Here is a 27,934-nt window from a genome sequence, read left to right as displayed (position 1 = left end):
AGACACCACAATACATCATTTTTCATGCTTGCTATTTTATTTTAAAAGCTTGATGTTGCAAGCATGGAACTCCACTGTGATGCTCTTTTTGTTAGTTATGTAGCAAAGCATGTTGTCTAAAGGATCACTCACCATACAGTCTGGGATCTGATCCTGCATGCAATCCAATCCAGGAGGAGGATCCTGCCTCTGGAGAATGAAAGTTCCAGGGTAAAAACCCTAATGGTGGCATGCGGGACAATTTGTTTCTTTAGCCTGGGAGTAGGGCCCAACCTGGATGCTGATTCAGTGGTTCTCACACTTTCTTCCATTACTACAATCCTTTTCTACAGTTATAGTCCCCTGAGGAGCCCCTGCTCAACTGTCACAGAAAACCCATTGCAGAGAATTCAGGAGTTAGTGTTTTGTGTGGTACATTGGCCACGCTTGCTGTGCCTTGCCATTACCTCATAAACTGAGAGCACAACCTAGAACACTCCCCAATCTCCCCACAGCTGCACATTGCAGGGGAAGATCAGCAGTAGTGACAATGGAACCCCACCCACTTACAGTCAAATCTGGAGTCCCTTTCCCATTCCCTCCCAACTCAGAAAGCAGTTGTTGTTGAGGTGGGTGTCTCTCCATTCCCCTGCTGCTGAGCTGGAACTACAAGAATTCTGAGTTTAAGTACTGATCTTGTCACACCCCTCAATCGTCATTTCTTAGACTACTACTGATCAGTCTTCTAGATACTATGCTTAGCTATATAACTAACAAGAAGTTCACTAGGAGTACAACAGGGTCTGATCTGATCCCTCCCACTACCCCCTATAAATAGTAATCATAAATAGCCAGCAAGCAAGAATTGGTGGAATCATCCAATTGAGAAGGTCACAGAAAATGAAGAGGCAAAAATCCTTTGGGATTTTTGAATACAAACTGATAGGCATTTAGAGCACAATACGCCTGATCTGACAGTCATCAAGAAGAATCGGGTTCTAATAACTGATATTGCAATCCCAGGGGATAGTCAATGAAGAACAACTGGAAAAAAATAACTAAATACAAGGACCTTCAGATTGAAACTGAGCAGCTCTGGACAAAGAAAAAAAAATAGTGGTGCCAGTAGTTGTTGGTGTCCTTGGTGCAGTACCAAAAGAACTTGAACACCATCTCGACACCTTGAGCATCAATAAAATTACAACACATCAACTACAGCATGCCACACTACTCAGTACAGCATTAATACTATGACATTGTCTTTAATTCTTCTTTAGTTATCCTAGACTTTTGGAAAGGGCCCGATAATTAAAGTACCAAATCCAGTCAATAACATCTGGTAGACTGTGGGTAAAAAAACATAATAATAATAATTGTACTGCAGGCATTTTTTTTAATAAGACAAATCAGTTCTGCTTTACAGGCGCAGGCCATGCTGTTGCAACACAACCATATTTTAAATCTTTAGTCACAAAGTTCAGTAACACTCCATAAAATTTCTAAACCTTATTCTGTTGGTGCAGTGTAGTAGTCAGAGTGCTGGAACTGGGAGGGGGAGACTGAGCTTCAAACTGCCACTTGGCCATGGCTTGCTGGGTGACCTTGACTCAAGCACTTTCTCTCTCTCTCTCTGCCAAACTTACCTCACAGAGTTGATGTGAGGGTAAAATGCCAAAAAAAAGGGGGGGTTGTTGTTGTTGTGAACTATACCTGGTTTTGCACTCTGTACATGCTCAGAGGGAAAGAGGCAAAGCCACATCATACACAAACTGAGTTGGTTCTTGGAGATGGTGACCATGTAGGATCTGGGCGCGCACACAGAGATAGAGAGAGACACACTCAAAAAGTTCAATGGGCTTTATTATGAAAAAGTTGCTCATCAGGACAAAATAAAAACATGTTTCTGATTCAAGGTGTAGTGTAATGTGCCTAACTAACATATGTGTGTGCAATCAGTAATTACAGCTATCTAACAATCTAACAAATCCTAAATAAAACATTTAGAGAGAAGCAGAGAAAGAAGAAGGAGGTGGGGGCTTAGGAAGGGGGGGTAGCAGTGATTAGTAGGGAGGAGGAAAGTAGGGCTCCAAGGCTTGTGAAGGCAGCATATTACCCAGATCAGAGGCTGCAGAACGGTGGATCTTTCAGCTGGAGGAGAGAAGCTTTTGGCTGGGGACAGGAGCCCCTGGATCAGGCATGCAGTTTGCTCAGAGCACGGCTGAGAGTCAGAGCTCCATGGCAGGGGAAGTCTTGACTTCTCACTTCGCAGCAGAAGTCACAAACAGTCCCTTCTCCCATGGGAAGAGTTCCTGCCTCTAGCCCCGCGGCTTGGGCAGCAAACTCTTGGATTACTCATGAGCAAGTCTTGCTTGTAGGCAGAAGATTGCTAATCTGCCATGTCCAGAGACTCCTTCTTATAGTGGTTCCATCCTTTGATGTCCATTTGAGTCTTCTGGATCACAAAAGGCGTTTATTCCTGCTATCCTCTGAATATTGTCTTTTAATTACCAAAATTAGCTCAGGATATTTGGTCAGTTCAGAGAGATCTCAATCTCATCCTCTGCCAGCTGCCATCTTAAGGAGGGGACACAGCCCAAAGCAAATCTGCATCTCTGAGCAAATGGGACCCCAGATGTGCTAGCCTGGTCCCAAAAGGTGTCAAAAGTCAGGAGTTAGTGAGAGAGCTAGCTCCATTTGTGTGAGACAGCGACTACACCACTTCTTGTGTACCTCTATCTAGTGTGCAATTATAAAGTAACATCAAAAGGGGTACATGTGTGAGGGGAGTCAATCAACACATTTGGACATGGCAGAAGCATCCTGTCAGCGAGGCAAGGGGACCACTGGACAGCAGGTCAACCCCAGCAGTGCGAGACTGGCAATCAAGCCTGACCCACTGTGTCTCAGTGAGTTTCCACAAACACTGATAACCAATGCTAGATTACCCCTGCCTCTACAAATCATCAACCAAGCATTACCCAGGCAGATCTGGGCATCATGTTCACCTCAAGTTCAGGCATTAATTCATTTCTTAATATAAAATGAAATCAGACACAGGCCTCAACTCCACACACCTCTGAGTTGGTACCTTTGGGTCTAATATGTTGTGGTGTCCATAACAAAGTGCCACATACTCTATGGAGGAAGGCTAGGATATAAATCATGATAGTAATGATTAGCCTCTGTAGGTCTATACCTTTTAAAACAACAACAAAATTATGCACGCAAGATAAACCTGCAGCCACATTTGGCTGGTTAACTAAAAGCAATGAAAACAGCCACCCCCACTTCACCCCCCACCCCCGCAACCCTATTGCAACTATTCCTGTCTGTCAAACTAGTTTGAGGCTTTAGCTGAACTGAAGGGGTGCATTTCTCTCTCCAAAGCTGGATTTCAAAGGTTCTGACAACTGTATTCCCTGGACATTTAGAATATTTTTGAGCACTCTGCTCCATTACATCAGCTCAGCCAATTCACATCAGGCTGCACTGTCACAGGCGCACTGCATTACAGATATTCAAATGCAGAAAACATGGGGACTGGGTGGTGGTGGAAATGTGTGTGCAAAATACTGCTAAAACAATCCACAGAATGTCTCCCTCAGCAGAAAGTGTCAAGGGAGGGGGCAAAGCTACTAAGGGTGCCTTTTTATGTGTGTCAGCTACTTTTATTTTATTTTATTTTATTTTATTTTATTTCATTCATTCATTCATTCATTCATTCTAGTTAGTGAGTGAGTGAGTGAGTATATACAGCCCCATCCGAACGGCTCTGGGGGTTGTACAGCAGCACTTTGTCACAAAAGGTCATTATCAAAGGGTTGTCCTTGCAGATTGTGGAAATCAGGACAAGGTGTATGAAACTAATGTATAATGTAATGTAAGGTATGGAGGAGCCAAACAATTTAGAGCTCTAGATGTCAGAACCAGCACTGTGAATTTTGCATGGGAAGCTGTTGTGTATCCGTTATAGATCTTGGAACATTGGTGTAATGATTTCTTCATGAGCCTGCTCCTTTCATATCCTTCCAGCAAATAATTTCAGATGAATTACTAGCAAAACATAAAAATCGATATTCTCAATATCTGGAAGCCAAAAGTTGGAGGACAAATATCTGAAATAGAAAGTTGTACAGAAAGTCATAGCTAGGGCTGTACAAAACTTCTCCAAGGAATTTTTCAGTGGAATTTGTTACCTTGGTAACAGGTCTCAGATTTTTGCAGAAAATATGAGTGATCTGCTAGATTCTAGCTTTCCTATCTGGACTGCTGCTATGCACCACCATACCTGCTTTTCAGCCACATTGTTAAAACTAATCAGGTCTTGATCTGGCCAGGGTCTGGATGGAGACCTTTGCCTTGACCTTCAGCATGGAAAAAAGGTGGGATATAAATAAAGACATGATATATAAATCACACAATAAACAACATGTGCAGACCCAAAAGCACAATAAATGACATGTGCAGACCCAAAAACATCTTGGCACTGTAAAAACAAACAAACAAACAATGTGGTAGAGTACAATCAGGACTACTATTTCTCCATATGCTTAGATCTTATCCATGTATAGTTTTATATGTTTATATATTATATATTTTAATATCAGATTTGTTTTTATATTTTTAGCTAAATACTTTTAACTCATTTTTATTATATGTGTTTTAACTTTTGTAAACCGCCTTGGGATTGTTTTTAATGAAAGGTGGTATATAAATCTAACAATAAATAAATAAATACATACATACATACATCTGAAATATATAATGAAACTGAACATTAATATAATGGAACTGAACACTTCTTACATCTCTTCTTTCATTGTTTATAAAGATTGTATCCTATTTGTCATAAGGGATAGGACAACTTCAGATATGAGTACAACTGATGGCTTTGCTGAATTGATGGACTTCAGGGATTGATTGCACAAGATTGGAATGGATTTTCCCTCTGTATTTTAAAAAATCCAAAATAAAACCTAAAACTGTCTCTGACACAAAATACTGCGGCTTAATCAACCTATTAACCACCCCAAAGAATGAGTCATAGAGGTTCACTAACTCAGAAATTTGCTGGATTTCCTGTGCCTGAAAGCTTCTGAAGTGGGCACATAAAGCAAGTAATGTTAGATCTTTCATGTTGTTAAAATGGCAGGTTGTCCATTCATGTAAATGTATGTATAAGCTGAATATAGCCCGCAGGCTTGTGGCAAGTTGCCAGTGAAGCCCTGGAGGCACAAAGAGCATTGATTTGGAAAACAAATGTAACCACTTCAAACAGAGCAATGAATACATTAAAAAGCCTACTGAACCAATATCAGAGTATTTTATATAAGACAGTAATTAATACAGGCTCTGTGTCAGATACTTATATTCTGTCTGGGGGTGGGAGGGATAATGTCAAGCATAATGTACTCAAATCAACATTTCCCTAGTGTCAGGACTCAAGTCTTGGAGTGAGTCTTGGTGTCCCTGTATTTAAGGTAGATTGATATTTCCTGACCAACTCCTTATCAATCTCAAACTGCAATCCTGACCCCACACCATTCACACAATTCACATGTGGGAACACAAAGTTCTCCTTTGGGGAGAAGATGGAGGCAAAATAGGAGTTGAACAGTTCCACCTTCTCTTTGTCACCTATTAATATTTCACCATCCTTAAAAAGTAGTGGGCCTACAGTCTCCTTCCTTTCCCTCTTACTCCAAAAACATACCCCCACAGCCTTTTATATATATATATATATATTGCTCTTAACAGTAGCCTTCCTGATACTGCCTGACATCTAGATGAAGTTACTCAGTAGTACGTCTCAGGAATTACTCCAAAAGACTACTTTATTTCAGTGGGTCTTCTAATGAGTAATATAGTCAGGATGTCAGTCATTGTCCCTCCAAGTCTGTGCTTCTTGTCTGTACATGTCCTTAGTGATCTGCCTTTCTATTTCTTATTCCTTTCCATTTAAAAAAATTTCCAGCTAGTCATTAGACCTTTTTTTGCAGCCATATTGGCTGTTTTTAAGATGTCTTCCATGGTCCCCCCGCCCCACTGGAATTGCTTGTGACTGCAACTTTGGAAGCTCCTTCTTCAGTAACTCCCACCCACCTTGATCTCCTCTCTCCATTAATTTATCCACCCATGGAATCCTACCTAGCACTTCTCCAAGCTTGTTGAAATCAGTTTTTCTGAAATCCAAAGTACTACACTCAACTTTAGCTTTCCATAACATCAAGAATCCTAGCATTACATAGACACTTTCCTCCATAGTATCCACAATTTCAATCTCATTGACCAACTCTTCTGGATTGGTTAGTAGTAGTAAGCAGTAGTAAGGATATTTATATACTGTCCTTCAACCAAAGTTCTCAAAGCAGCTTACACTGAAAAACAAATGCATAAATAAGATGGTCTCCTGTCCCCAAAGGGCTCACAGAGGCCCTTCACACAATCGGTGAGACATGCTGGAGGGGGTTCTGCAGGGAGAGCAGGCTTAGCCCACTTAGCCTGCTCTCCCCACAAACAATCAAGCGGCAGCCCTCTTGACTGTTGACTGCCAGCTCTGTCACCGGGCTGGCGGGGGCTGCAGGGATCAGGGGCTGCATGACCCCCGGAAGTTCCAGGATGCCCTGAGCCTGGGAGACTGCTTGCAGCCTACCATTCGGGGGTCTACTCATGTGTTGCCGCGCACCACTCGCTCCATTAACCTCATCTAATGGGAGGGGTAATTAGGTGGGCTAGCCACCTTTGGAACATTGGGCTCGTCTGCAAGCCCGGTGGTTCCCATGATCCCTGGAAAGGGGGTTAAGCTCCCTTAGCCCGCTTTTCAGTGATCGATAGAATAGCTTCATAATCTGGTTAGGATCTAGTCAAGGATAGATACTCCTCTTGTTCCTTCCTCTACCTGCTGAAAGAGAAAGTTGTCACTAAGACATCAGAACTTTGTTGCTGAGATTCAGTGTTTAGCAGAGTTTGAGCCCTTTCTTAGGATCAGTGAGAATGAGCTCTGACCTGCAGGGGAGAAAGCCTTAATATGCTTGCCTCCCCAGCAGACGATCAAGGGCTCCTTCCTAGGCAGGCAGATCGGCCACCCAGACAATTGCCGGCTACTGTCAGCATCATGGAGGGTCAGAGGCTGAGATGCATCTTCCCAGACGCCAGAACTCCTTTAATGCAGCACTCAAGAGCAGAACTGGCCAGGAGGCTATTCATGTGTAGGTGCCGTGTAGAGCTGCATGGCACCAACACACAAGCACTAAGCCCAGTTTAAGGGCGCCCTTGCACCCAAAACCTGGGCTAAGTGGCAAACTCCCTAAGCAGGTTTGCCACAGTGCCACCGCCGGGAGCCACTCAGCTGCTGGCAGTTCATGCGCTCCAGCAAAACTGGGCTGTGTTTCCTTAGGTCAGTTTTGCCTATCCGTGTGAATAGCCCCTTTGTTTTTCAAAAGTTATAATGGTACTTGAAGTAGTTGTTTTTTAAGGCAAGAAAGCAGGCAGTCCACACTGCAGGTAATCAGCACAGAGCCCTTGCAGTCCATCTTCTTGCCTTTTGTTCACATCCTAACCTTTGCCCCCGCTAATGAAGTGGTCCTTGCTTCTTCCTTCCTTCCTTCCTTATTGTTTTAAAGTTAGGAACATAGGAATATACTTTAGAATTTTGGTCCATCTAGCTCAGAATTGTTGACACTGACTGGTAGCAGCTCTCCGAGATTTCAAGCAGGAGTCCTTCCCAGCCTTATTTGCAGATGCCAGGGATTGAACCTGGGACCTTCTGCATGCATTCAGATGCATGTAGATGCTCTACCACTGAGTCACGGCCCTATCTCCTGAGGGGAATATCTTACAGCACAGTGCACATATGCAGAGGTGCACCTAGGTAATTTTAGAGCCGGAACCTAAAGGCCTTTGGAGGCCTCCCTCGCCTGCAAATTAAGCATTATCATGTTCAACCAGGTGACCACACCACCCGGGACAGACTAAAGAGGATTTGGAGGCCCTCAGGGGCTGTGGAGCCTTTGGACTTCAGCCCAGAAGTCCGGAGATAAGAGTGCCTCTGCTCATACATACAAATGCAAAGCTTCCTGGCCCAATCCAATTCTTTGGGAAGCATTTCCAGTTATATTTCCCAGACATCCTGGCAGCAAAGGATTTGCTGGAGTCAGTTGCTACCAGGATGCCTAGAATGTGCAGGTCCCCAATGATTCTAGGATCAGCATAACTGGTCAGGAAGCATTTGAAAATATTTATTCCAGGCTTGTTTAATATTCTAAGGCAGAGAAGGAATTTGGTAAGGATTGGTTTGTGCCTTGCATATCAACTCAACATTATTTACAACCAGGGACATATGTGCTTTAGTAACATGACTAGTTATGAAATGCATTCTGGAATGATTCTCACAACTGCAGCCACTTATGAAAGCAGGCTCAACAAATGGAACATTAGGAAGCTGCCTTATACCGAGTCAGACCATTGGTCCATCTAGCTAAGTATTGTCTACCCAGACTGGCAGCAACTTCTCCAAGACTGCAGTCAGGAGTCTCCTTCACCCCTATCTTGGAGATGTCAGAGAGGGATCTTGGAACCTTCTGCATGCAAGCATGCAGGTGCTCTTCCCAGATCGGCCCCATCCCCTGAGGGGAATATCTTACAGTGCTCACACCTCTCCCATTCAAATGCAAACCAGGGCAAATCCTGCTTAGCAAAAGGGGACAATTCATGCTTGCACAAGACCGGCTCTCCTCCCATTAAGGTTAACTTGGGAATCCCTGGTCTACAATGACTGGCAGCAGCACTCCAAGGATTCAGGCAGGAGCCTCTCCCAGCTCTGCTTGGAGATGCTGCCAGGGATTGAACCTGAGACCTTCTGCAAGCAAAGCAGGGGCTCTCCACCACTGAGCTACGGGCCCCTTAACAGACCAGAATTGGATCACACATGAAACTTGCCAACAGCTGAGCATGTGAACATGAGCTGGAATCTGGATAGTTGTGTGACTGACCCATTTACAAAAGATCCTTTATAAGCATGCAGTCAAAGGAATCCTTTCATGGCTACATAATGTTGTGCTAGAACTGGTCTCATCTGTTACTGTGGCCATTCTATCAAGTACCATTTTGCATGCCTCACAAATGCTTCGTTTCCTAATAACCATGTGCAAATTATCAGTTCTTGCATAAAAAAACGTAAACTGTTCATAATTATAGTCCTGGGGCTGGTTCACACATGCATGTTCATCCCTTGACTACAAATCATCATTAGCATTATCCACAGATAAACTACCATAGACAACATTTCTGTATCACCTCACATAATTGCCTCAAACACAGTACATTTCAGCTCAGTCGGTTCACACATTCAGTCATGAGTTGGCCTCCCGAGTAATCAAATTATTTACCTGTATGTGTGAACCAGCCCTTATTTTTGTTATGTACACAAAAAAGTAAGGATGTCAACAGGATGAACCTATAGTTGCATGACAAGCTTTCTGGTGGCTCATTTAGTTTTAGGTAATGATAATGATGACATTAATTAGACACAAGTTTTAAAAAGAGCAAAAACAGAATATCCTGTTTTAAAATATTAACCATTCAAAACTTTTATAACATCTTCTTTCACAGATTCCACTGTTAACAATAAGCAGCTTAAAGCAGCTGTCTCTAAATGAAACGTTTCCTTTTTAGGCAATAAGGTTGTTACTTTGAAACTAAATAATGAAGTAAAGTTTAAAAAAAACAACAACCAGCAACTGAGGAATCAGTGCTGACTGTCATATAAATGACTGGGTGGATAATCTAGTTTCACAGATGGAGGCACTGAGAAGAGTCAGAAAAGCTGCAGTGAAGGGCCATTTCAGATGTTCCATTCTTCAGTTATATACCTACAAATCTATACAAAGTAGGAATGAGATAGATGTGTGTATCACACAGGTGCACTTCTCAGGAAGCCATGTTTGACGAGTGTATACTTCTATAGCCTAAGAGATGAGGAGGAGGGGTTGGGATTAGGGATGTGTAAGACAGCTCTCATCAAGCTGAGCTTGACATCGAGCCGGCCCAGTTCAGGTGGTCTGAGTTGGAACCAGGCCAGTCTTAGTCTTTAGGTAAATTTAGGTTTGCCTCAGTGTAAGGTGAAAAATGGCCCTGAGATTGCACTGTGGCAACTTCACTTCATCAAGATACCATATATGAATAATTGTGAAACCTGATCTTGAAGTCACAGCTCAGTAGCTATAATCAATGTAGCAGTCAGTTTGCTAGTTTGGAACTGTGATAGATTATTAAACTTTACCTTCATGTTTTAGCATTTAAAGAACATCTACCAGTCTGATTCAATACAGATTTAGCATCTGCTTTTGTAGAGAAGTGTGCACCTAACCCTCACAAGGTAGAGACAAGACATCGTCTTTTGAGCTACATATGTTAAATAAAGTCAAGGGCTGATCCAAAACTTCCTTCCACATTTTTTTCCACTAAAGCCAGCAAAACTGGAGAGCATCAAATTTCTAGTGGGTTTACTGAGAGATTTTTTCAACCACTTATAGTCACCATTTTTGCCCAGAAGCCCCCTTGAAATTACTCTGTCACATTCTGCCTGATCAAAAGCTCTGCATATTGCTGTCCCTTGTGGCAGCTAGCTGCACTGCAATTGGTTTTTAACCCTGATTCTGGTGTTTTGTTTCCCGCTTGCTTCCTTTAAACATCTGCTTGGCTTGGTTTCTGGTGAGTTCCTGATTTTTGACTACCATTTGCCCCCTGATTTCTAACTGGGTGGCTTGACCTCTAACATGTTTCTGAACATTGGTTACTAGTTTACTTATTTTATTTATTTAGTATATTTGTATACCACGCCAAACTTGTGTATCTGAGCAGTTTACAACAAACAACATAATAAAAACAACCAAAAAATTTAAACAGTTTTAAAAAAATAAATCACATTCTAGTTAAAAGCTTGTGAACGGATGTGTTTTTCCTGACTTGATAACTTGGCTCAACCTTTAACTGTAAGGATGGTCCCGGAGCACCAACTGGTTTTCTGGCTCTCCTGCAAGTTTTTCCCATGCGGCTTTCAGTTCTCATCTCCTGGAATGGAGGGGGTGTGCTCACATATCGGCCAAATTTACCCCAAAGTCCCTGTGAGCTATCAGGGAGCTCTTCACACACAATTCAGGGTTTTCATTGCATGTTAAGAGTGTAGCCTGATTTATACCTGGGATTTTTAAAAAATCCACTTTTTGTGTTGGTTTTTGGGGGGCAACTTCAAACTCGCAGTAGAGCCTCACAGAAAACCCACAGCAGAGCCTGCTGTCTGGGAAAGCACCAGGTCTTGGCTTCTTCTCCTTTTGTGCCACCTAGTGGCCACTGCTCACGGCTCTACCCTGACAATGTTGTGACAAGTGCTGAGCCAAACAGATCCTAATTAGGGGTGTGCGAGCTGGCCAAGAGCGGAATATTTACCTTTAGTTTTCTGCCAGCGGGGATTGCAGGGACATCAGAGGTGGAGGGGGCTCCTCCAATACCCCTCCAAATGACAGGCCTCCAAATGACAGGCTGGCCTGGCCCGCATTTGGGAAGTCAGCAGGGGGGTTGGGGAAGCCCCCACTGCAGCCTCCGATTTTGCCGCTGCGGCCACCATCAGGAAACGAAATGTTACATTTCCCCTTTTCGCCAGTCTTAGTCTTTAGGTAAATATTTCCCTTTGGCCTTCTTAGTCTATGGAATTCCCCCTTTACTTGTAAGTATAAGTATACCCCTCAAGCCGGCCCACAAGTATACCCCACAAGCCAGCCCACGAGTCCGTTCTTCGAACCTGGGGGGCGGTCTGGTTAGAAGGTTAGAACCTGGGGGAAGTCTGGCACCACCTTTTGGGGTGCCAGTCCAGTTCCAACTCAGACAACCTGAACTGGGCTGGCTCGATGTCAAGCTCAGCTTGATGTGAACTGGCTTATACATCCCTAATCTCAACCCCTCCTCTTCATCTCTTAGGCTACAGAAACTGAGAAAATCACTCATTTCCTGGGTTCTCCCAGTGCTGCCTGCTCCAGCCCCCTCAGGATGAGGCCATCCTAACAGGGCACTGAAATGTTGGCCACTGGAGCACTGTTCATACCTGATCCGATCTGAAAGACTGCTCCCATTTTCCCCATTAAATTATTAGATGGAAAAAACAGGCCAATTCATGATGCAATGGGGGTATGGGAAGCTGAGAAATTTTGAATACTTTCTCAAATCTTTTCCCCAAGAAGTCCCCTTAGAATGATAAATCAGGGCAGTTCAAACTGTCCTAGCATGTGGCCCATCACGTGTGAAGTGAAGGTGTACCTCTCTGCTTCTTCCCCATCCTCAGTCTGATAACCGCCCAGAGAACTTTTGTTTGGGGTGGTATAAAACTATGTTAAATAAATAAATAAATATAATGGCATGGAGCTAGAACATCTTAACCACCCTGATTGGACAGTTGGGATCAGAAGCGCTCTTCCCCCTGGACTTCGGGGCTGGAGTCCAGGCCTCCACACCCCATAGGGGACCCCAAATCCTCTTTAGTCTGTCCCGGGTGGGGCACCAGGTGACCAAGTGTGCTTATGACCTGTGCTTTAGAGACAGAGCGGGGAATAGAACACACACATGTGTCACCGTTTATGTGGATGTAGGGGGATGATGCTTAATTTTCAGTGTGTGTGGGGGAGGGGAGGCTCCAGCAGGTAAGGCGGCCTCCAAAGGCCTTTAGGTCCAGGTTCCAACATTACCTACATGAACCACTGGTTGGGATACAGTTTAAATCTTTCAAACCAGCACTCTGTTATGCTAAATACTGATCTGAATGGGCCTCAGTCCAGCCTGAGATGGCAAAAATGAGAGCGGCATTGGTATTTTCAGGGAGGGGTGCAAACTTAAAGTTTTGAGGGATGCAGCTTATCACTGGTTATTGGCAGTAGAAGGTGTTCTTTTTCCTTAAACCCCCCTTTTTTAAGCTGTTGCTTTTACAAATGTTTCTGATTTTGTATTTGCAGGCAAGCGGCAGAAACAGAATCTAGATCCCTTCTAGATATGGTTAGCTCTATCCAGTTGTCCTTTTGGCAGGAGGCGGGATCTCATCAAAATTAGGCTACATGAAAGCCCTATTCACAATTGTATTCAACACATGTACAATTTGTGTACAGTGTATGCACATACAGAACGGTTATTCACACATTATGTCCAACACACATTCTTCCTATTTGCTTCCTATTTGTACCCTGCATTTGAGGGGTCTGTATACAGGTTCACTTTTAGAATGAACACACATACAGCCATTCACACAAGAACACATCCATGAATGCATGTACAACATAATGCCCATGAAGAAGCATTATTCCAGGGACATTTTGGGAACAAAATGACAGCCAGAAGGACCCAGCCACCAGGAAGAGGTGGCTAGAATTTCCAGTGCTCCCTCTGTGGCTTCCTCAAAGGTGCAGCATGAACTGAACTGAAAAAATAACACCCACTGCAGCTAACACCAAACAAGAATAATCCACCTTACTCAAAAATTTAGAAGAATTTCTTACATTTCTTATCCACCCATGCACACGTCTCTTGCTTGGTTTCTCTCCCTATACATCTTTGAAATTGCTATGGAATATATAAGGGGTGGTTCCACTTTGACCATCACTCATGCCTCATTGAAGCTTAGTGGCAAGGGCAGCCAACTCCTACCTGGCCACCAATACAACAGCCAACTAAGTTCTGCTTCCTCCCATTCTGTGCCAAACTTGATAGAGGCAATTGTGAGAACTGAGCGGGATGGCTTGGGTGGAATTTGAGACTAATCTCCTGTCAATCAGTCCTCCATACTGTCCCAAGAACTACATGGGAGGAGCAGAACGGAGGTAAGAGCAACAGTTAGGCAGGAGCTTTTACGAACAGCCTATGAACATGACAAACCTGGTACTCCTCACTGAGGAGTCAGATGATGGAAAGCCTCATCTCTCCACTCTTATGACCTGAGGGAACCCAAGAAGGAGGGAGCTTTAGAACTCCATCCTTCCAGTGACCTGTCCTCCTAATTTTTCTTTCATCCTCCTTTACAGTACCTTCCTGAGGTGGGGGAAGCAGCTGAGCCAACTGCCCCCCTCTTGTTATTAAAAAGTATACATAGACTTTATTTTGCCCAGTTCCAGGAGCCCTGTCAGCTGGCGATTTTACTTTGGAAGGCTAGGTGTGCGTTCATATATCGTCCAGATTTACATCGAAGTCCCTGTGAGCTATCAGGGAGCACTCCATAAACAATTCGGGTTTTTCATTGTGCATTGGAGATTAGTCTGATTTATGTTTGGGGTTAAAAAAAATCACTTTATGCTTTGGGTTTTGGGGCAAATCCAAAATATCCGATATGCCCCCAAACTTGCATTATTTCACCCCTCCCAATCCCGTGGAAAATCCTGCTGTCTTGGAAAGGCACAGAAAAAGGTCTCTGCTACCAAATTCCAGTTAAATATGAAAGACCCTCATCCCACATTAATTCCCAGGTGTTTCCCCACCGTTAAGCATCATCCAGCTCTGTGAAACCCACCCTAGTGCCTTGGCAGGCAGACCCTTTATAATCCCACTATTATAAATCCATTTCTATAAATCCATCCATCCATCCATCCATCCATCTATCTTTAAAAATCTCATTCATGGCATAGGTTTTAGCTATGTACTGATGGAACCCAGAATAGGATTAGGTCATAATTCACTCTATAAGAAAAGAGCTAAATAATATGTTACAGAAAGAGCCAATGTGTTCCATGAATAACATGCTTAATCCTGGTACACATTCTGTGTCAGGCCTGTTTTTCACTAAGTAAGTAAATCTCTATCAGGGCAATACCACTTTAGACTACAGGAAGAGGTTCACATGATTAAGTGCTTCCCCATACAAAAATAAAATTGTCGTTGAAACAGAAAAGAGAGTCAAAGAATAATGATTGTAGCCCTGTCTTCTCCCTGACATGTACTTTTCTATGTCAGGAAAATGTTCGTGTATGCAGAAGCAATCAATCATATGAACTCCCCTATACTCTGAAGTGGTACAGTCTACACAGAAATTTACCATTGCTGTGATAACAAAAGTCCTGCCTATAATCAGGTGGCTTTGGGCAAGTCACTCAGTGTTAGATCCAAATAACAATGGGAGTAGCTTTCATGTGTGTTTCAGGATGTCTGGGTCCTCCTTCCCACTGCAGTCCCACATGCTCTCTGAAAACCACTACAGAATATTAGAAAACTCTCTGAAATGGGCTCTAATGCAGCTTAAACAGTATCTCTCAAAAGAGGAAATACTGACTAATCCAGTGCGTACATGAAAGGCTTGGGTGTGTGCACGAGGATCTCTAGGTGCTGGGCCTTCATCTGTAACAGGAATCACAGGATTTCTCTCACAGTGTTGCTTTTAGAATGAATAAGATAAAAAGGTTGTGATAAGTAATAACACAATATTGGTGGTATGATTCCAGAGAGCTTTCCCATACCTTTATGGCAGTGGAGGCAATTTGAATATGGTGAAGTCTGCGCAGGGTGCTGTCCCTGTCAATAAAGTAAGAGGCCGCCAGTTGGTGAAGTGTTTCCAGAGTCACCGTGGTACTGTTAATGCTGGGATCACTGGTTTCTGTTCTCTTACTCAGCTTCCGCTTGTCCACAAAAATGGTGAGTGACTCCTCTCCTGCACAAGCAATACACCAAAAGATTGTGTTAAAAAATGCTTTTGTGACTTTTTCACAGGGTGGAACCAAAATGCATTCCATTCATTTCTCTTGTAAGAGGACATAGGAGGGGCATAGCTCATTAGCAGAGCACATGCAATGCACACATGACATCTCCAGTTAAAACAATACAAGGAGGCAGGGCTGGGAGAAAACTCTACCCAAGACCCTGGAGGGACAGATACTGCCAGTTAGAATAGCAAGTACTGGGCTAGACAGAGCAATGGTCTGAAGGACCAAAACAGAAGTCATATGAATAATGCCAATAGCCCAACTGTGTGCTTCCCTCAACAGCAGTTTTTCTCAGGAGGAAATTGGTTCCAATGGCAGCTTCCCTCCTCAGGCAAACAGCAGCCACTTTGTCAGGACCAGAGCACAAGGTTAAAGGGTTAAAAAGTATTTTCCTTTGCTGTGGTCACTTTTGCGCCTGGCCACAGCTGCTATTTCTACTTTTAAAAGCACACTTGTAAGGGCCAATGATATTATTATTATTGGTATGTGCATGTGTGTGCGCGTGCACATGTGTGCATGCATTTGCATGCGCGCACACACACTTCCCCCCCCACAACCAAAAATGGTTAAAAAGACAACCCCCCACCCACCCGCCCACACACACAGGGTAAGTTTGGACGACATTTTATCTCTAGTTTAAACTCATGTTTGGACCATGTATAGAGAGGCCGTTTGGATGAACTCTCTGCCTCCCTGCATGTGATAAAGGAACACACCAGGAAGATGCCTGGGCATCCAACAGAGACATCAGAATCAGTGTGCTCTCAGCATGCCCCTCTTCCTAATGGTGTGGGTTAGTTTGGCATTGTGAGGGGGGGAGTATTTTCCAAATTGGCCAAAGGAACACCAGCAGTAACCGTCACTGAAGACACTATGCCTGGCTGAATAGGGACAGTTACTCTCCTCCTCTTAAATATAAAGAGACTCCACTTTAAAAAGTGTGTCTTTGCCCAGTTAGCAGTGATTATGATTAACACTAGGAACATAGGAAACTGCCTTATATCGAGTCAGGCCATTGGTTTATCTAGCTCAGTACTGTTTACACTGTGTTTTGGCAGGGTGGGGAGTGGTATCTTTAAGCATGAGTAAAGCAGGTCCTTATCTGCTCCTCTGCAACCCTGCCACTTTCCCAGGCATGGCACTGTGCCGCTCAGCAGTGTGCATGGTGGCCATTTGTGTTCTGGCATTGCACCGTGGCAGCTGGAGGAGAGTGCCGCCAGCGCATGATAGCTGGGGGTGGGTGGGTGGCATCACAATGGAGGAAACAGCAGCAAGCATGTGCGGTGGCCATGTGCAGTTGTGCGCAGGCTACTGGATGAAGCCCCGCAGCCGTGCACAGACTTCTGAGTGGTGCAGCACCACACCTAGAAGAGCAGTGGGGTGGTGGAGGAGCAGGTAAGGAACTGCTTTATTCATGCTGAAAGGTACCACTCCCCACCTCGCCGAAACAATTTGGTGGGCTGCACTGAATCAATTTGTGCAGGTCCCTACTACAGTGACTGGCAGAGGCTCCCCATGGTTTCAGGCAGGGGTCTCTCACAGTCCTACGTGGAGATACCTGGAAGTGAACCTGGGACCTTCTGTATGCAAAGGAGATGCTCTGCTGTTGAGCTATGGCCCCATCCCCTAAGGGGGATATCTAACAGCACTCCCATGTAGTCACACATCCAAATGGAAATCAAGGCAGACCCGACTTAGCAAAGGGGGCAATTCATGCTTCCTACCACAAGATCAGCTCTCTCCCCAAACTGCATCAAGTCTGCCCTAAATCAGCTCATAGGTTCATAGTTCAATTTCCACCACTCTCCAAATATGAGGGGAAACCAAGTCAGTAAGTGTGAAAGATAACAGTAATAAAGTTAACACCGGAATTAATGTGGGAGAAAACTGGGGTGTCATTCTTGCAAACACAGCCTTAATTTACAGTTGCAAATAGATGCATCTGCCATCCTTGACACATGGATGAATCTTTTCTCACCAGCTGTAGTCCACAGCCATGAAACAGGCTTAGAAGACGATCTAAACATTAGCTAACAAATGGATGTGATTTGGAAAACTATTCAAGGTTGTGAGTCTTAAGGACTAAAAAGGATTAATCACAGCGTGAAGCAAAAGGAGAGAGGAAAAGATTACTCAGCACCATAACTACGCAGCTGTGTGTCTTACAAGCTGCAAGAGACAGTATTTGCAAAATAAAATAAAATAAAATAAAATTCCTAAGGCAAAATTGCCCCAGGCAAAAAGGAAGAGTGTAAAAGTACATTTTTGTTCCTCGCTCACAGAAAGAAAGAAAAGTCCCATATAATCCAATTATTGGTTCAGAGGATTAGCTTTCTAGGTTGATGCTTTAACTCCAGTAATGCCCTTGTCTTGGACAGATATTCATCAGGGCAGAGAGAGTGGCATTCACACTATAGAATGACCTTTGCATCATATTTTTTTGATGTCCTAGCCAGCCTTGGAATGTGCTAGCTATTTTTAGAGGGTTTTTTAAAAATATATTAGCATTTAAATTCTTCACTGAGGACAAGCCTCCTCTTTTGAATTTGGCATCATCAAAACTACAGGAATCCTTCCAGAAATAAGCAGCCCCAAGTCTATTCTCTCTCTCTCTCTCTCTCTCTCTCTCTCTCTCTCTCTCTCTCTCTCTCTCTCTCAAAACTCGGATTTTTATCCTGCTTTGCCATATGGGCGAAAATGTCAAAGGCAGCTCAGCATCAGATTTAAAATCAGTAACTAAATGCAAAAATAAATACAATAATCTGTATCAATATCAATAGTTATATTCATATAGCTATAGAACAGAAACAGCAAAAACTTCAGTCAGCAAAATAGCTCCACTAATAACAGATCAAAAGCCTGTAAGAACAAAAACAGTTTTTACAACTTCTTGGAATGTAAGCAGGGAGAGGACCAAGAGCTTTCTCTGGGAAGATCTGTGTGGCAGGAGCCATCAGAGCCACCAGTGACATCGGTGAGGAGAGGACTACTCCATCAAGTCCCCTCCAGTGGGCAGGGCTGTCCTTAGAGAGCCGTGGCGGGGGGGGCGGGGCCTGGGGCAAATCAGCCAGAGCGGGGCTCCCTTCCAGTTAATTCTAATGGGGGTTAAAAGACAGGGCCCAGGGCGGTTGCCCTGCTTGCCATGCCCTAAGGGCAGCCCTGCCGGTGAGGAGTGGCTATCCAGACAGTCCTCGCATCACACTGTAACTAAGCTTAAGTAACTTCGTAACCTTCCCACTTTTATCCCTGCTTCTGCTTCCTCTGATCTCCCATTGATTTTGGATTATGAACTCCATGGGACAGGGACCTGTCTCCTCCCTACTTTTGCCATGTATATGAATGGCATTATATAAATCAACATTATTAATAAAAATAACAAAATTTTCTCTCTGATCAGAATTACAGAGCAAAGGCATAGCCATGGAAAAACCCTCTTATGTGTTCCCACCAACTGAGTCTCAGATGGTGGCAGAACATGCCACCAGACCTATACCCTTGACCTAAATTGGCGGGCAGCATAGTGTGTAGTAATCCAACAAATAGTGTCATCTTATTGGGATACCATCCCTGTCCATATTAGGAAGGGAGACATGTTGAGAGCATGTCTGTCAGAACATCCTCTGCAAATGTCTTGATATCTTCTCAGCATGCCCCCTTTATTGTGTGTGTGTGTGTGTGTGTGTGTGTGTGTGTGTGTGTGTGTGTGTTCACCTGAATAGCCCTTCTATATACGTTCTCTAAATGGTCACCTTAAGTGGCACTGTGGGGAAATGCTTGAATAACAAGGAGAAGGTTGCCAGTTCGAATCCCCGCTGGTACTATATTGGGCAGCAGTGATATAGGAAGATGCTGAAAGGCATCATCTCATACTGCGCATGAGATGGTAATGGTAACCCCCTTCTGTATTCTACCAAAGAAAACCACAGGGCTCTGTGGGCGCCAGAAGTAAAAATCAAGTTGACAGCACACTTTACCTTTACCTTGTATGTTCTCTAAATACTTCTTCAAACAAATATTTGAAGTATGTGTACAGGGGGCCATTCAGCTGGCGTCCTCCCCCCCACACACACAATAAAGTGATGTGCTAGGAGGGTATTGGGACATTCACGGAGTATTTCTAGGCACTTCCCCTTCCTAATCATATAGGCAGGGACAGTGTTATCTGAACAAAAAGGTTTTCAGACCTCTCTGGAATGTCCAAAATTTGTCACCGCCTCACATCACTGGTGGTGTTGAGCAAGGGCGGGAAGAATTGAGGAAATGCAAGATGAAGACCTGCAAACACAGCAGGAGGAAGTGGTAGATATTTGAGGAGGAAGAATGGACTGTACCACTGAAGATTGTAGGTGGGAGATGGCATGATGGAACCCTTGCTTATGATTTTTTAAAGAAGTTCCCTACATTTAGAAAATTCACACAACAAGGAGAGAGCTGGGCTAGAAGATTTCTCCCTGTTGTGATAGTTTTCTTCTTTCAGTTTTTAATGCAAGGTGACTTCAAAAATGGCATTTCCCATTTGAATCAGTTCACCTACCATGTCAGGGCAGTACCACTTTTGTATGTATAAATCTGGCTGACATGATATCACACCACACAAACTACCTTGAGACAATTGTCCAAAGTAAAGTTGTGCCATCAAGTCAGTGTCACCTCCTGGTGACCACAGAGCCATGTGGTTTTCTTTGGTAGAAATACAGGAGGGGTTTACCATTGCCATCTCCCGGATACATATGTCTAGGCGCTATATAAATATCCAATATATTAATGAAATATATTTCATTAAATGTTACAGAGAAACTAGAGATAGATATGGTGTTTTCAACAGCAGCTTTGTGATTTTTATCGTCTGCTTCTGCCTGTGCAGTCCAGTTTTATGCATGTGTATTCAGAAGCCCCATTGTGTTTAATAGGATATACTCTCAAGTAAGACTAAGTGTCATGTATTCATCAGAGTATTAGACTTGGATGGGAGAGCTGGGGCTAACCTTTGGCCTAACCTATCTCTCATGGGGCTGTTGTGAAGTTAAAATGGGAGAGAGAGGAGAGAACCATGTATGCTCCTCTGCACTGCCCAGAGAAAGGGTGGGTTAGAACAAATAAATTAAATATACACAGGATTGCATCTTCATCTGTATTTAATTTTTCACAAGAATGTATACATATATAATGCATTTTATTTTCTAGGATTTATCTTGGTAATATAAACTCTTCACTTGGAAAAGTCTCCCTGTTATCTCTCAAAGGTGCCTGCAAAAACAGAGAGTTGTTGTTCTTGTTGTTTTTAAATTAACTTAGATACAGAATCCCGTTGTGGGCACTTCCACAAAGAGGAGACTACACAATAGTTAGGAAATGGCAGGCTGCAATAATGAATTAAATCCGCATGAGTCTTAGCAGCAACTTCACAAATTATTTAAATAGAAATGCAAATCATAAGATCCCATACAAGAGGCATTAGAATAATACTGTAACAGCTTTAGCTAAATATACATAAATATGTCTTGGAACATGTATTTTTATAATGTGTAATAATAGATGTTCCTATGATTAAAACACTTGGAGCTGTTTTCTGCCTCAAGACATATTTTTATGCAGACGTGTTTTAAAAGCCTAGCTTCCAATTTTCCCTTCTTATTAATAACGAAAGGAACATAAACCTTCAATTTTTAAACCAGGCGGCAATACAGTGAGATGTCATTTGAAAGTCTATTTTTAGAAAGCAGCTAGGCAAAATATATTGGCCACAGTTCAAAACCCCGTATATGTTTAGCATTTCCTCTGCACAAGCCTCACAACCCCGGGGAATACAGGCCTCAGAAGGATGGGGAGGGGGTTCCAAGCACCCTGATCTCCTCCATCTGCCAGGGAGAGGGAATGCCTTGCCCCTCCCTGGGAGCCCATACAGTCAGTGACCCACCATCTCCACTGGCCTCCTCATCACTGGCTTCAAGCCCATTGTATATGTTACCCGGGTCAGCCACCCTCCCCTCTTAACCCCTCCCCTGCCTTGCATTTCCACCCTCCTGTATTCTGCCTGTTAGCCCTTAAAAGGGCCACCTTACAGAACTCCATTTCCTCTCCCTGCATCATCCCCCAGAGTCTCTGCAGAGAGGAGGAACCTGCTAGCTCCTGGCTGCAGCCAGGAAATAGCTTGTTAGGCTATTCTGGCCCAGTCAAGGGTGGCCTTCTTCCCAGATTTTTCACCCTCCCCTGCCTCCCAGCATAGTTGCTGCCAGCTGCGTGCATGGGCAGGCAATCCCCAGCTGTAGATCTGCTCGCCACCCGGTCAGGTGAGTGCCCTGCCCTGCGGGGCATTGTGGAAGAGTCCCGACAATGTGCACAGTAATTCCTATGTATTGCCTTCCTTTAGCAGATAAAATTCCAACCATAGCACACAAGCATGAGGATATTTCCCATTCCACATCCCACAGCAGAATGCGGGATGATGTAATGCCAGATGACGTAATCCTGTTCCATTAAAATGAGTGGTAGTTGTAGTAGTTGGCATCAATGGTTTTCCCACCCAAATCTACACAGCCACTCCAGATTTATCCCAAAGGGGGGAAAGACAGACCAGTGTGCTCACTGGAATCCATACACTGAGCTACAATCACAAAAGTATATGGAAGCCGTTGCACATGTGAGATGGGCCTTTGCTCCATCATGCACATGCTTCACATGCAGAAGGTATCTCAACAGAGAGACTTAAACAGTTGCCTAGCACAGTGGTTTTCAAACCATTTTCCATGGGACCCTAGGATTCTTTGTAAAGATGCTGGCAAATTCACCAGGCCTGGACCCAAAAGTAAGCTGTGAGGGCTTAACACTTGCCCCAAATGAGAAGTGAACATTAGAAGTTCCAAAACTTCTACAATCCAGATCAAATATTTCTTTTGAATTCAGCTGAGACATCACTCTATCCATTGAATTCAACAGGGCAATAGAATCACAGGGTACTGCTTGCCCTCCCCAGGAGGTGTTTCTGGGACTGCAGCCTCTTTAATTACCTCTATAGAAATAACAACTAAATAGTGTAGATGAGAGCAATGGACCTAGCAACTGGCCTGGATGACTTGAGTGCAATGCACAAGGCAATGGCAGTTGTTGGTTCCTGGGACTGGGAGGACACTAGGCAGGGCAGGTGATGGGAGGAGCCTTAGTGAGAGGTGGAGCCAATTGTGGGCAGCTGCGGGGGTGCCTTAGAAGTAACTTAGCAGTAATCATGGGCAACTAGGTGGTGCTTTAGCAGTAACTGGCAAAGTGTAGATTTGTAGCTAATGAGTGGGATCAAAATACAAACCCACACACAAACACACATGTAGATCTGGATCTAACACAGCAGGATCAAAACACAAGCACAAGAACACGTGTGCGCGCGCACGCACACACACACACAATGACCTGTACAAGACACAAGTAAATCACAGATCAGCTACAAAAGACTGCTTCTGTGGAGAGTATATAAATGCATTCTGAAGTCACCAGGGCAGCTCTGTCTGCCCAATTATTTAACAAGCTGTTCTAGTAAGAACTAATCTGCCTACTTTAGTTTCACTATCTCTACAGCTGGACTAAATTTGGTTCAAATCAAGGTCCACAAGTTAGATCTCTTGCACCTCAAATGTTCAGGCATCTATCTTCTTGGACTGGGGTGAATAACATCATTGCAATCTACACCACTGAGGTGTCCCTGTGTGTCACTCACTACAACTGTATCTAATTTGGTCCAAATTGGTTAGATAGTCCTCAGGTTATGCATTCAAAAGTTCACACCACTGCCATCTTGGATCGGGGTGGATGACATCATCACATACTATGCCACTGCGGTTTCCCTATGGGCCCCTAAAGCTGTAGCAAATTTGGCTAAATTGGTTAGGCAGTTCACAAGTTAGCCCAATTGTGCCTCAAACATTCACGCATCTGCCATCTTGAAATGGGGTGGATGACATCATCACAAACTTTGCCATTGAGGTGTTCCTGTGTGTCACTCACTACAACTGTACCTCATTTGGTTCAAGTTATTTAGAAGTCCACAAGTTAGCCCACTTGCATCTCAAATGTTCATGCATCTGCCATCCTGAATCAGGGTGAATGACATCATTACAAACTACGTCATGGTGGCAACCCTGTGTGTCCCTGCAGGGTTGTAATTCTGGAGGGTTATCGGAAATGTTAAACATTACAAAGAAATATAGAGGTCTGGTTGGAAATTTGTTAGCATCAGCCAGAATTTTACTGGCCAAATATTGAAAAAATAGGTTGCTCTGCAATGAAAGATTGGATAGATATGCTGAGGAACATATCATTGAATACAATGAAAGACTAGACAAGTTATGCTGATGAACACAATAACATACTGTTGATGCCTTTGGGACATCAGTTCATGCTGGATAATCATTCTTTGATCCAGCTCTGTCAGAGGCTGCTTCTTCGTTCCTTATTTTATTTATTTATTTATTTATTTATTTATTTATTTATTTGCATTTTATATCCCGCTCTTCCTCCAAGGAGCCCAGAGCGGTGTACTACATACTTAGATTTCTCTTCACAACAACAACCCTGTGAAGTAGGTTAGGCTGAGAGAGAGTGACTGGCCCAGAGTCACCCAGCAAGTATCCTGGCTGAATGGGGATTTGAACTCGGGTCTCCCCAGTCCTAGTCTGGCACTCTAGCTACTACACCACGCTGGCTCCCTTTTTTACAGGCAAAGCAGCCTTTTTTACAGGCAAAGCAGCTACAATAGCTAAGGGACCATCCGTTGAAATTGATCTTGGCACCACCTACTCTTGTGTGGATGTCTTCTGGGATGTCCAAACAGGTTTGATGTCAACCTGTTTGTTGTTGTTGTTGTTTTAAGTCTGTGCCCCCCCCCACACACAGTCAGGGGGTGTTTGGTCCGGGGTTGGATTGAACAGGGGATGATTTGGTTCGACCCCTAATGGTTGAACCAAACTGGTTCGACATTGAACACATTTGCAGCCGCTTTTCCTGCAAAAAAGCAAGGAATGAAGAAGCAGCCTCCGACAGAGCTGGATCAAAGCATGATTATCCAGCTTGAACTGATGTCCCAAAGGCATCAACAGTGTGTTATTGTGTTCATCAGCATAACTTGTCTAGTCTTTCATTGTATTCAGTGATATGTTCATCAGCATATCTATCCAATCTTTCATTGTAGAACAACTTATTTTTCCAAAATTTGGCCAGTAAAATTCTGGCGGATGCTAACAAATTTCCAACCAGACCTCTATGTTTCTTTGTGATATAACATTTCCAAAAACCCTCCAGAATTACAAAAGATGATGAAAGTATTTTGTACTTGTGTATTTTTTTTTAATTTTTAATTTTTTTAAAAAATGTCTGTGAACCCCCAACCCCACCCCGGACCGGACTGGAGCGGGTTTCGAGGGGGTGCTGGACCGAACTGGCCAGGTCTGGTTTTGGTCTGGACTTGAACCAAACTGGACCAGCCGGTTCCATGCACACCCCTAGTGTCTTCCAACAATGACCAGGATAATAGGACCATGCCAAGCTACGTTGTATGTACCTGTTTTCCCAGGCTTTTACTTGTAATCTAAATTTTAATGTGTTTTTATTTATTGAGATTTTATCTGTTTTATGAATCTTAATTGTTTTATATTTTAATTTGTACTCCACCTGGAGTTTTCTATATCAGGCGGTAGAGAAATACAGCAAACACACAAATAAATAAATAAATAAATATGATCATTAGAGTAATGCCAACTCTTCACTGAGTACTGGGATCCTAGGTGACATGGAATGCTCACTTTGTAAAATATCTGTGAATCTGTCTTCAATGTATACCTCTAGGCTTCCCCACCCCCACCCCGAACAAATAAAGGAATGTTGTTTAATATTCTATATTTAACAATATTATATTTAAAACTTGAATATGTATTTATTTGTTTGTTTGTTTGTTTAAAACATAATATATAAGACACCAGAAGTCAAAATCTCCACCCGACAAAACAGCAAGTAGAAATGCCACTGTATATATTTTGTCATAGTAGCTTTAAAATGGGGGTGGGGTGGGGGGAAAGCTTTGCTGATCTCCCATTTTAGAACACCCAAGGGGAGCATATTTCAGAGTTTGTGAATAGAGACCTGGGAACATTTCAGAGAGGCCATGTGTAAGAGTTGCCTTTATGGTGAAAAGAGTTTAGTCTTGCCAACGAATAGGTTGCAGACATACACACAAATCTCACCACAAGGCCATTCATTTGCCAAGTTTGCTGTGCTGCACATAAATACAAATGTTTGGCAGCCCTTTCAAGGAAAACAATGTGATTTCCTTTTTCTTACTGACCTGTAGATGCAACAGAATTTCATAGGAAATGTAGATGTAACTAAAAGAAAAGAGAAGCATTTCTATGGGGAAAGAAAAATTATTTTTTAAAATTATAGCACAATAAATCATATAAATGAAATAGCAAAATGGAATTCTACAGCAGAAGTAATACAACTTGATGATGAAATGCAAAGAGTTTATATTAAGGGCTAGTCTAAGTCTACACCTGGAAGCAAACATTCTTCCCACAACTGTCCATTATCTCCAGGCAAAGATACATGCTCCACTGAGTTCTATGTAACTTTACCATAATATTTTTCAAACCAGCTGCTTAAAGTACAATCAATAGCAGTGAAAGTTAGGTGAGAGGAATGTAATCCTCCTGCTGGCTGTTTATCCCTTCAAAAGAGAGGAGAGCTTGTCTTGTGAAAGCAAGCATGACTTCTCCCCATAGCTAAGCAGGGTCTGCCCTGGTTGCATATGAATGGGAGACTTGATGTGTGAGCACTGCAAGATATTCCCCTCAGGGGATGAAGCCGCTCTGGGAAGAGCAGAAGGTTTCAAGTTTCCTCCCTGGCTTCTCCAAGATAGGGCTGAGAGAGATTCCTGCCTGCAACCTTGGAGAAGCCGCTGCCAGTCTGTGAAGACAATACTGAGCTAGATAGACCAGTGGTCTGACTCAGTATATGGCAGTTTCCTATGTTCCTATGTTTCTAAATCACTAACTCCCAAGCCATTTTTTCCCCTTCAAGGAAAAAGATATAGTTGCTCTATTTCCCCGCCCCGCCCCCAGGACACAATCAATTTCAGTGGGATGCTATGGAGAGGAAGAATGGCCTGCAGAGAAACATATATTTTTATTTTTTAAAATAATTTCTACCTTTCTTTCCATGTTACAAAAGCACAAAGCAACTTACAATGAAGAAACAATTAAAAACCAATAAAACACGATATCAAAAATATTTTTTAAAACCAGTATAAAAACAGCAACAAAGTACAAAACCATATAAACCCAGGATAGAAGTAGTACAAAAGTAGCAATAGCATCAAACAAACCATAGTTTCACTCAGCTAATAAATATCTGACAAAACAAACTTTTAAGCTGCCATTTAAAAGCAGCAGGAGATTTTAAAGTTAGGGGTGTACATGAACCAGAATGCAAGATTCGGTTCGAATTCAAATAGAATTTGAACCGAACCATGTGCTGCTGAACCAGTTTGGTCAAACTGACTGGCCAGTCTGGTCCATTTCACCAAACCAGTTCGGTGGTTCAGGCTGCTAATACTTATACGGGGGAATCCAGTGAGGATTCCTCTTTACAAATACAGGGTTGGGGGAACTGGCAATGGTAAAGGTTAGTTGGGCAGGGGCGGTGAGAGAAGTAAAAACCTCTTTACCCAGCAAGTGCAGCTGCCAGTGCCGCCGTTCACTCTCTCTGACTAGCCGACTACTCGCCTTCTCTTCCTTGTTTAGGAAGCCATCCACATGGTGCAGGAGCAGATCTGGCCTCTATAGATGCATTGAGGTCATTTGCATGGTGTCCATGCATGCACAGATGCCGGAACCACTCCACTGCCTCATGGATGGCTTCCTAAACTAGGAAGGGAGAGTGATCCAGGGAGGGCAAGCAGTGGTGCCAGTAGCTGCATCAGCCAGGTAAGGAGCTTTCTACCTCTCTCGCCGCCCCTGTCTGGCTGCCTGTTCATTGCTGAACCAGTTTGCCCAAACTGGACCCGGTTTGGTTTGATCATGGACTGAACTGCCCTCTGTTCGGTCTGTGATCAAACCTTTGAAACTCTCTGGTTTGAGGTGAACCAGTTCGGCAATGAACCATTCACGCACACCCCCTTTTTAAGCACTCTGCACCCCACTGCTCCTTACTCCAGACCTCATAAGCTGCTTTGTAGGGCAGGGGAAGGCAAAATA

At 43.4% G+C, this 27,934-nt stretch overlaps 1 protein-coding gene across 5 annotated transcripts in view; it reads right to left on the bottom strand.

The window, feature by feature from the left end:
* BRINP3 (BMP/retinoic acid inducible neural specific 3) overlaps nucleotides 1–27,934 on the bottom strand; it is a 352,098-nt gene that overhangs the window by 109,954 nt on the left and 214,210 nt on the right. For all 5 annotated transcript variants that reach the window (XM_053248782.1, XM_053248785.1, XM_053248783.1 and 2 more), the window contains one exon: nucleotides 15,459–15,649. In XM_053248782.1, coding sequence (XP_053104757.1) covers nucleotides 15,459–15,649 — 191 coding nt within the window. The remainder of the gene's footprint in view (nucleotides 1–15,458; nucleotides 15,650–27,934) is intronic.

This window comes from Hemicordylus capensis, chromosome 4 (genome assembly GCF_027244095.1).
Source record: "Hemicordylus capensis ecotype Gifberg chromosome 4, rHemCap1.1.pri, whole genome shotgun sequence".
Lineage (NCBI taxonomy): Eukaryota > Metazoa > Chordata > Lepidosauria > Squamata > Cordylidae > Hemicordylus > Hemicordylus capensis.
Note: the sequence above shows the minus strand (reverse complement) of the source record. Positions and strands in the feature narration are given on the sequence as shown.